Source organism: Anthonomus grandis, chromosome 3 (genome assembly GCF_022605725.1).
Source record: "Anthonomus grandis grandis chromosome 3, icAntGran1.3, whole genome shotgun sequence".
Lineage (NCBI taxonomy): Eukaryota > Metazoa > Arthropoda > Insecta > Coleoptera > Curculionidae > Anthonomus > Anthonomus grandis.
The window spans coordinates 33,441,040-33,451,834 of record NC_065548.1 but is presented as its reverse complement, the minus strand read 5'-3'; the positions used below and the strand labels follow the sequence as shown (position 1 = coordinate 33,451,834).

Here is a 10,795-nt window from a genome sequence, read left to right as displayed (position 1 = left end):
ATCTAAATATTAAATTAGAATTAAATCCGAACAGCTAACGCTGTTAGTTATTGTATTTTCTTAATTCTGGTTATGATCGAACCGTAAAAAAGGTCATTTGGCTCTCCTGTATATGCGAAATACTAAATTTAAATTATATTCGAATAAGAGATAACAGTAATAGAGTGAGATATGAATATTTAAAAAAAAAATAATACATTAGAAAAACTTTGAAATTAATTTATAGTTCGTCAAATGAACTTCAAAAATTAAATTATAGTCAAATTGAACTATAGGGATTAATTAGTTAGGTCCAAAACGTAAAAAGAATCATTTGAGTCATCTTGTATAACCTAAATACCAATTTTAAATTTTATTCGATAGTAGATAATGTGACAAAGTTACAAGATTTTATCTTTATTTTATAGTAATAAGGGTAAGCCCAGGCAGTCTTTAATTTTGCTCCGTTAACATTTTAACCTCCAATTTTATAATTTACATAGCAAAAAAATACATTTTTAGCTTTACCTGTGAGTCATGAGGGGTTTATAATTGTAAACATACATAAAGAAACCAACTTAAAGCAGTTTTTAGTCTGATAGTATCCTGAAAAGGTTCGATTTCTTATAAGTTATACTTATTTCTCCGTTGACTATGTTGTAGTCTCTGGCCTTCATTGTTTTTAGCCCTGGTTATTCTTAGGATAATAAAGAACCACAAATGCCTAAAACTGAAAGGGTTTTCATCACTATGCTTCCAGTTTTCCGCTTATTTTCATAAAATTTTCCTTTCATGCTGTTGCATTGTTTACATGTTCTATTTTGTAAGTTTCAAGGTTTACCTACCTTGAGAAGCCCTGTTAAATGAAAGAGCATGCCTGGTGTGGCAAAATATAATGTAATATAATGTAAACCAGGATTCAGTTTCCTGCGGTTTTTCTGAAAAGGCGGTTTTCTTGTACACATGTGACCAGATTTTGTCCCGCTGTTTTCACCTAGAAATACCCGGTTTTGAGAGCTGAAACTAAGTTTGTTTACCATATAAGGTCATAGCCTATAAACTCGTACCGTTTTCATGAAGACAAACTTTATTTTCATTATGTTTTCCCAATTGCATTTTTTATCCCGCGATTGATTCCGAGGATGATCGTGAGTCGTCGGCATCCAAATTCCTGCGATGGGTATAAAAAGGTTCCAGGTCCACCAAGGTGACACATTCGTCGCAGTGAGATCGTACCATACCTTTCGAGCGAAGTACCAGTATTTTCTCCGTATTTGAATACCGGTAAATTTTCAATATTTACACTAAAATTTTGTTTTGACGTTGACAGTGTGAATTGGGTTAGGTAAGAGCCACCTGTTGACAGTTGACCGGCCGCATATTTTGAAACACAGGACGCTAGGGGCATACGGGATAAAAGTGCCGTGTGATTGGTTAGATTAACGTGGCGGGCGATTTAAATTACAGTTCATTAATTTACGTGGATTTTTTGCGATTATTAAATTTTATAGATAAATATTTATATATTTTTTTCTGAAATATTTCGGGGAGAGCAATTACATGTATTTTAAACATGCTTAAATTTGTTAATTCGCAAATAAAATAAAACAGATGGTTTTTTTCATAGTGTTTGTTTATGGATATGCAAAAATAATTTACTTATTAAAATAATAAACTGCATAAACTTTATTGGAACCATTTGTAACGAATATAGGTGTTACATAACTACAGATTAAAAATAAAAATTGAATAAAAAATCTAAACAATATTTTTTATTACTTTTGTACATATTATGTATTTAATGCGCGGGACCATGAATAATTGCGTTTCGTTGATTTAAAGATATATTTAAACTTATGTTATGTTTTCGTTTTCCACTACTTTTACCACTACCTTTGACAGCACTGGCTACTACGTTTGCCACAAGGTAGTCTTCCTGAAGGGATTATTGAACTTCCACGAGTGGCTCCAGGCCGTCTTCGAGAAGCAGTTGTTGGCTGGACTTTTATTTTTGAGTTGCATTTGACCCTAGAAACTTTACTGTCTATGAAAGAATATAGCTGCGGCGCAGTTTGTATTCTTTTTAGTTTGTTTGCAAGTCTTTCTAATTCTTTTAAAGGTATTTCCTTAAGCATTTTATCAAATTTTTTACATTCTTCTTTAATTTCTTCAATTACATCTTCCTTTTTGTTGTCATCTTCCAACGTGTCATCAATCTCCATTATTGTCTCATCAAATAATGAAGATGGTGCATCGATTCTAGTTTCCAGATGGTTTTCTTGATAACCACAATCTTGTATATTATCTGCATTTTCTGAAAACCCACTTAGGGCCAAAAACCATTTGGATTCGGGGCATTTTTCGCCAAGAGCTAGCCACCGAAGTGATGCTCTTTCTTGAAAATTAATAGCAGGGGCATTCAAAAATGGAATATTTAAATGTTTATGTAGGTAAGCTTGGTGCTTACAAAATGACCCATTTATGCCTGCAAGACAACTGCATACACCAATTGGCACGTCAATAATGTATTTTAAAAAGATATTAGAACTACTACTAATTTGATACAATCCATCTCCCAAAGTTACAATATCTCCCGGTTTAAAATCATTTACTTTTGAACATAGCTTTAAGTAATTATTTTTTATTTCGTTTCTTCTTCCACGGGCAAAATCTAATAGCTTGCATTTAAAATACTCCTCCCAAACAAAAGCAATGAAATCAACTAATGCCACACAATTGTAACCTTTTGTACGATGAAGAATAATGTCCTTAAGTATTCTGATGGTTACTTCTGCGTAATTGTTTGTGTTATTCCCTCTTATGACCAAATGTTTCCTGTGAAGATACAACCACTCTTGTCCTCTAGAAAAATAAATTTCAAATCTTGCCCAAAAATTTGGACAATCCTCCGCTTTTTGCTGCAGCTTTAACATGTGTTCATTTAGATCTTCATTACTTTCAGAATACATAATCTAAAAAAAAAAGCAACGCTATATCAATGTGCATTCCATTTGTTTTTCGGACTTTTTATAATGTTTCTTAATATACTTAATGTTTTTTATTGCCATTTTTTCCTAATATATTTAAATATACGTAAACAATTGATAGAATTATAGAAATATGTGAATTTCTTATTGACAATAATTAAAATTAAGTAATTAAGTAAAATTTAAAAAAAATAAAAATAGTTAAAAAATGAGCACTATATCGTAAGCATTACAAAATTAATGTATTTACATTATGTAATAATCTTATATTATACCTTACGAAACTAATGCATTAAGATTTGACGCTTTTCCATGGAAATCTTATTGTTGTTTTCACAAAGCCATCGCCATTATTTTTGAAGCACGTGAAAAAACACAGTAGCTGAGTAGAATTTGGAAATGTATTTTTAAGAGCTATCTTTTCAGCTTTGGAGTCGTCTGCCATAAAACATATAGGCTCCTGAAAAATGTTTGGATTACATTAGTAATATTATAAAATTATTAACCAATACCTAGAAGAAACAACATAAAACCATAACCACCAATATAATAATTAATTAAAAAAACTAATACACCAAAATATTAAACCATAACCCCATATGAATAAATCAACATACAATGTACTTACAAAAGATTCATTTCTGTTGTTTTTTTTTAGTGGAAATAATTAGCTAAAAATAAATATATGTTTATAATATTATAATTATCACATAGTGTATTTAAAAATATTCTATTTAAATACAAGTAATTTTTGCCTAGTTTCTAATTATTCTTTTAGAGTATTATGGGTGGTACAGCTATTCATAAAAAAGGCGTACATACATGTGTTAAGAGAGATTCCCTCCCTATATTATTTTATCATTATTATGGACAATTTACATTTAAACTTGATTTAATTCAGTAAGCGTAAATTGTCATGTATGTAGGTATCTTTGTAGTTTTTAATTTTAAAAGGTTAAAATGTCATAGAAACCAAATTAAAAAATTTTAAGTTAAATTACTATTTAATAATTTACTTACAAAGTTCCCTCCAAAAGAGTTTGGAAATGTCTGTTTTAGCAATCCATAGGCTTGTTCATAACTTTCAAAAGTTTGCCCATCATGCAAAAGTATCGCAATGGGAATGGCACCAGCTTTTGTAGCTGTTAGTAACACAGTAACTGTGGTCTCGCTGGTGGCACAACTTGATGTACTGTCGCAAAATATCAGTTCCTTGGAGGACTGCCGTTCCTGTGCTCTTTTCATGATTGGCGTAACTACCAATACTGCCCATGGGTTGTTGCAATTTCAATATTTATTCCTGTAAAAAATAAAAATATTTTAAATAATAATTTTGTTAAAAATAAATCAGCTTAAATTTACAAAGAAATGCAGTAAATAATGTAGGTAATTGAAAAGATTTAAAAAAATAATGGGTGTTTTTACATACATAGTTATGTACTTGATTGTAAAAAGAAAACCACAAAAATTGATACGTACACATAAAAGTGGGCATTTAAAAATCTTTAATCACCGTCTATAGATTACAACAAGTCAGACCACTCGAGCGGCCCTGAAATCGATTGCCCCACCCCCCGTTCCTCACCTCGCCATGCATCGGCTGGGTAGAACCCAGGTTTAGTTTTCGCAAGTACGTTAACTTGTGTGCATCCGTTTCGCGAGAGAGTTTTTGCTTGTAGCGTTTTAGACAATAATTTGGTTACAATTAAATAGTTCATCCCTATATGTTAAATATTTTGTTCTGTATTTTGTGTTTTACATAAAAGCATTACAATCTTAAAAAATGGTTTATTATTTATTTTCTCCCCCTAATGTTACTGGAATAGTTTTAGCCGATTTTACAACCTATTATCCCAAACCAACACACCCCACTTCTTTTTGTCGGCCACCAATGTCGGCGTTTAAGACCCGGTAAATTTTGATATTTTAACATATTTTATATATATTTACTATATCCACAAATGAATACAAAGTATATAATTTACAAAACTACTTATTTAGCGCTTATTATGATAATTGTTTGTTATTCTTTTGCGCTTTTGTATTTTTAAAACGACCTAATTCAAAAATTAAAATAACCCATACCATATTTAAATTATTTTATATTTTTTAGTGCGTTTAAATGTGTTTTTTGATTGTTTATTTATTTTAACTTTAGATTTATTTTTTGAATATTCATCTCTAAAATTTCAACAAATATTAAGTAAAAACTAGTATTTTTTGATAAGACTCCTAAAAATGTAGCAAATTTAAACAATTCAACAAGTAAAGTTTTTTCAAATTCACTTTTTATATATTATATTTGACTTAAAAGGCAGCCATTTTGAATCCGCCATATTAAACGCTTCCAATTTATTTAAAAGTTCAAATTCATTGAACTGATCAAAACTTAATACACTAGATACACCAATTTTAAAAAAGGGAAACTCAAAAACATTTTAAAAACTGTTCTTGTTATCGAAAGCCAAGCACCTACAAAATTTGAAAACAATCTGACAAGTAGAAGTTATAGTTTAAATAGAATTCTTAGATTTGTTATATACATACATACAAACATTGCTACATAAAGGCAAAGAAGTGAAGCTAATATAAAAAATGTGTAAAAACGTTAATAATTAAGAAACTCTGTCATATAAACACATTTTATTCCAGTCCTATCAAAAAAGTTCTTATTTTATGACTTAAAATACTTCTTATGAATACTCCTCGTATAAAAATAATCAGCGCGCCTCAGAATTTGCTTCCATCGATATTTACGATAAACCCTGGTAAACAATAAAAGTAAAAAAAGTAAAAAAAGATTCAAGGTAAATTTTGCTTTAACACCTGCGGTATAGGAAGTGGTCTGACTTGTAATCTATAGACGGTGGTTTAATTACCTGATTGATGATAAAACTTTTTTTTTCTTGAAGTTTTGGTATTGGCTCAAATACCTGTCCAAAATGCCTTAAAGTCAATTTTTTATGAAGGTAATGAAGTGCATTTTTAGTAGGATTTAGAGAGGCATCTGCCATTTTTTTCCAACCTTTTTCATCCAATAACAAACTTTTATGGTATCTTCCTTCGGCAGGGCTCATTCCATTCTCAAAATATCCTTCAAACATCTTTTTAGTCTAAAATTTAAAAGAACCAGCTTGAATAACGAAAAGAAAAACAACTATTTATGGGTTATACATAATTATATTCAACTTTGCTGCCTACCTCTTTAGAAAGCTTCATAAATTTCAAACTACCACTTGTGCCAAGATTATGGTTATAATTTAAGTTAAAATTTATAATACCACATAAAGGAATATCTAACTTTAGGTATTCATCCTTTCTTTTTGTTTTAGTTGTAATTTTTTAAATTTTAACATCTATTGTTGCAACACATCCTGTATTCATTTCAGTCTTGGTACAACTTCTTTTCTTATTTATTGAACTATGTTGGCACACATAATATTTATGATACACAACTCTAAGGAAAACCCCAAATAAAAACTTATTTTATAATAAAAATAGGTAAATGTTCGTTAAATCGCTATAACGAACATTTACCTAAAAATAGTTAAAATCCCTACCTTTGCGGATCTTTTAACTCCCCATTTCGAATCCAGTTTATCCCTGAATACAATTTGTATGCTGATAGATATTTATCAGCATCTTGTGGAGTGGTTAAGTTAATACGCATAATTATTTCGGTTCTAGTCGACTTTAGATATCTCCGAATTTTAACATTTTTGAATATGAAATAGTAAGCTAATCTTCTTTGGACTATTTTAAGCAAAAAAAATTGGAGGATGAATAACATTTTCTTTAATAAAATAATAAAAACAAAAGAAATCATGACAATGTACCTATGTACGATATAAACTCGTTTTCGAACATTCGCCGCAAACGCTTTATGGCTTAATGCGTAGCCGATCGAGAGTTCTAGCCGTGATACTGGTTTCGTGGCGTCAATATTGAAGCCGAGATTTGGTGGCGCACGCCGTACAGTGGAACGACTAAGTGGAGATACCGCGGGACCTAATATTTTACATTTAACAAGATAATATATTTTTTTTATTATTACGTATTTTTAGGTATATGATAAATGTTTTAAATATTTTTTTATTATTTATTTTATTGGAAAAATATACATAAACGGTGTTTCAAATTCATCTACCCTCAAAATACGAAAATGGATTATTTACCCCAAAGTTGCACATTATTTACTTGTAAAAGAATATGCCATATAAAAAAATATATTTATTATATTTTATGTGGTTTTGAAGATTATTGAAAAAAAAAACAAATTTTCAAAAACTTATTCTAGACACTTTTGTGGGTTATCTTGGTTGCTATGGGAAAGTTTTTGGATTGCTGTATTACTTTTTCGTAAAAATGTTAATGCCGAAACAAAATTAGGTAGGTACCTACGCCAAATTTTTGTTGCTTATTTAAAAAATTGAAAATTTGAATGATTCCGAAGATAATCAAAAAAAAACAAAAAAAAATTTAAAATCCATTTTAATTTTCTCTGAGCTTAAACAGGAATGCAGTAAGAGGTAGGCATTATTCTAAATAAAATTAAGATTGTAAAATGTAAGTTAAAAATAAAATTGTTAATTTACCCACCTAATTTAAATACCGAATTTTTATTCTTTTTAAAACTCAAAGCGAGTATCAAAATCGTTTGGTAGTTTAAAATTTTAAATGCGTAATCTTACTATAAACTACAATAATAACTGCAGTAAAATATTATTTCGAATCAACGCAAAATATGGGGCACATATTTTGCGCGGAATTTTTGCCATCGCGATGCAGTCGTCGCCTCGCATGATTTCGGCTTCTGTTGTGAGGTATCGATGGAAGCGGGGATAAGTGTCCAGGCTAGAACTATCGATCGGCTACGCTTAATGGTAATGAGAGTGAACTATGAGCCGGTCGGCCTGGGTTCAGATTTCAACTGTGCCAGTTTTATTTTTTTTATTTTTTTTGCGACTAAGAATTTTGTAGTTTTGGAAAAATTATTTAATTTAAATGAAATTATACATAAAATATGACCAAAAAGACGAAATTGTTTATATAACATAAAAAAAAAAAAAAGATTTTACCTTTTCTTGTAATTAAGTCCCTTTATTTTCGTGTAAAAAAACATACCGAAGACACCTATAATGTATTATTTATTGTTTTGGTACTTTTTAGATTTCGATCCTAATTAAAAATAATATGAAATATAGGCATATTCTATTTAAAATTAAGTCTAAAGAATATTTTTCATATAAATAACAAAAACAAAATTCCCATCCACCTTCCTTAATTATTCTTTTTTATTGACGTTTGACATAACGCCACGAGGTGACAGCGTTGCCATACATGTTCCTTGATTAAAGAATTTTTTATTTCTTCTATATAAAAGTTTATAGTGTTTTGGGCTCGGTTGAATTGCATTGGGTTGATTTTGGGTTGCGTTAGCACACAGGCTTACGCCTCCCGTGTGCCTCGGTGTTGGGTTGGGCTGGGATGAGATGAGATGAGATGAGACGGGTTGGATTGGATTGGATTGGATTGGATTGGATTGGATTGGATTGGATTGGATTGGATTGGATTGGATTGGATTGGATTGGATTGGATTGGATTGGATTGGATTGGATTGGATTGGATTGGATTGGATTGGATTGGATTGGATTGGATTGGATTGGATTGGATTGGATTGGATTGGATTGGATTGGATTGGATTGGATTGGATTGGATTGGATTGGATTACGCCCCCCATGTGCTCGACATTTACGAGCCCTCTGTATATTTTTTCATATGAATAGAATCTCAAAATGTTCGAAAATATGGAGGCTACGAACCTTTGCATAAGGGAATGAATTTTTTGCTTGTGTACAAATGTGTGTAAAAGTAAAACCAATTCACTATTATAGTGTAAAAACACTGCTATCATTTTGGCAGATAGATTTAGATGTCTTTCATGTTTTCTCTTATATAAGATATGCTTTTTAGATGTGCTTGTTGCTTATTACATATATAATTTGGCAACTGCGAGATCCTATGTCAAAAGTTCGACAATGTAATTATCAATAGCAACGAGTTTTGATCATCAAATAGAGTAGAGTAGACCTCATTTTTTACATAATTTAATATTATTTTTTAGCGTCCTATGTGAATGATGCGCAAATTTTTTTCTCTTAATCTATTTTTTTAAAAGTACTCTTTATGCTAAGATTTTAAAATATTGCAAAATCGGAGATACTTAAAGTCGACAAGACCCGACTTCTTGTCCTTAGGTTAAACCTGATAACCGACTAATTGAAGCAATAACCGGAAACCCAAGATTCAAAAAATTTAATTTCAGTTCTCCACTTAATGCTGCAAATGCATTAAGTGGATTTAAATATAAAATATTAAATATATTAAATTACAGGTTGACAAAAATATTAAACTACAAGGTGTAAAATCATCAAATAAAAAAAATTAAAATTTAGGTGCAAAAGAGCAAGGAATAACAAAGTATTTGGCAAGTGCATGATGCTAAAATAGTAAGGTTTTCTATGGATAAGGATTATACAAGTGGAGGTTTGCTAACAGGGTTTAAACTATACTTGACTCAGCCATTAATATTAAGAAATAGTAATCCAATCCGCTGTTGGATAGAAAACAAAGGGGCGTTTCCTGAAACCAGCAGGATTGCATTGAGATTTCTGACTGTTTTAGGGGCATCAGTCTCATCTGAAAGGGTGGTTTAATTATTAAATAATATTTGCACAGATCATAGGATCAGATTGACACCCGAATACTCCAATCAATTAGTATTTTTAGTTTCTCTAGAAGATAGTTTTTGGAAAATTTAATTATTATTAAAAATGATCCCAACATTTTAAAATTTTTCTTTTATTGACAACGATATTTTATGTGAGGTGTTATTTATGTGTTTTATTATGTGTAATTAAATATCAGATTGTTTTGTGCTTACCAATCTCAATACCCTCGAATTTGGTTACATAAATACAAAATTAATGTCCTGAATGTTGAAATTTAATAGGTTATTACAATAACCGTCCATCCCTAAATCAAACGAACAACGATCAAACTTCCATCAAACCGCAAAATCAACAATCATTGAATTTGAGGTTAGATTATGTCTTCTTCTTCTTCTTCTAGAATATTTAAAACGAATGCAACGCCCATAAATCACCTGACCAATGATATAGCACTTATTTTAACCGTATGCCCCTGACGTCCTGTGTTTCCAAATATGCTGACCGGCCGCTGCCAAGCTCGCGTATTAAGATCTTTATCGAATCCGTTGCTATTGATATCGTTCCGTTCCGTTCCGTTTTATTTTATTTTGAAACTGTTGTTTAGGCCCATCTTTCTTCGTGTTCTGTAGGGCAGGTAGTAAGCGGGGTATATTGATAAAATGATCGTAAAATTATCCGCGAGTTAGATAAAGGGATCGGCACAACTTCTTTTTAAAAACAAATTTTATTCAAGAAAAATTACAGATACGGATTTACGTTACTATTGACAGAACAAGTAAGAATGAGGTAAAACACAAAAGTACATATATTTATAATCTGCGATATTCATGGTCGTGGGACAATGCTGACATCGGCAATTCCATGGGTTCGCTGGAAGTGACCATGGAAAATGTTCACATAACTCGCGTTACGGTATTTTCGTTACCATTTTTACAAGCTTGGAAGACGGTGGTAGTTTTTCCACTGTGAGTTTCTGTCACTTCTGTCTGAATCTGTGATTAATTATTAGAATATTCATATTGATTTCGTTCCGCTTTATGAACTTTTAAAACTGTGGTTTGGACACTATCTTTCTTCGTGTTTTGTAGGGCAGGTAGT

At 30.8% G+C, this 10,795-nt stretch overlaps 1 protein-coding gene and 2 long non-coding RNA genes across 3 annotated transcripts; all 3 read right to left on the bottom strand.

Annotated features, from left to right (window-relative positions):
- Positions 1-298: 298 nt before the first annotated feature.
- On the bottom strand, positions 299-1,309 carry LOC126734456 (uncharacterized). The gene is made up of 3 exons (XR_007660059.1): positions 1,047-1,309; positions 825-973; positions 299-709 (listed from the first exon to the last, which is right to left on the bottom strand). It is a non-coding gene; the product is annotated as an uncharacterized LOC126734456 (long non-coding RNA).
- Positions 1,310-1,829: 520 nt separating this feature from the next.
- LOC126734363 (uncharacterized) lies at positions 1,830-2,945 on the bottom strand. Its single transcript, XM_050437951.1, has 2 exons — positions 2,534-2,945; positions 1,830-2,464 (listed from the first exon to the last, which is right to left on the bottom strand). The coding sequence occupies exons 1-2, from the start codon at positions 2,910-2,912 to the stop codon at positions 1,869-1,871; spliced, it is 975 nt and encodes a 324-aa protein (XP_050293908.1). The 5' UTR covers positions 2,913-2,945; the 3' UTR covers positions 1,830-1,868.
- A 313-nt stretch (positions 2,946-3,258) lies between these two features.
- On the bottom strand, positions 3,259-6,091 carry LOC126734436 (uncharacterized). Its single transcript, XR_007660051.1, has 3 exons — positions 5,846-6,091; positions 3,987-4,266; positions 3,259-3,426 (listed from the first exon to the last, which is right to left on the bottom strand). It is a non-coding gene; the product is annotated as an uncharacterized LOC126734436 (long non-coding RNA).
- Between the last annotated feature and the right edge of the window lie 4,704 nt (positions 6,092-10,795).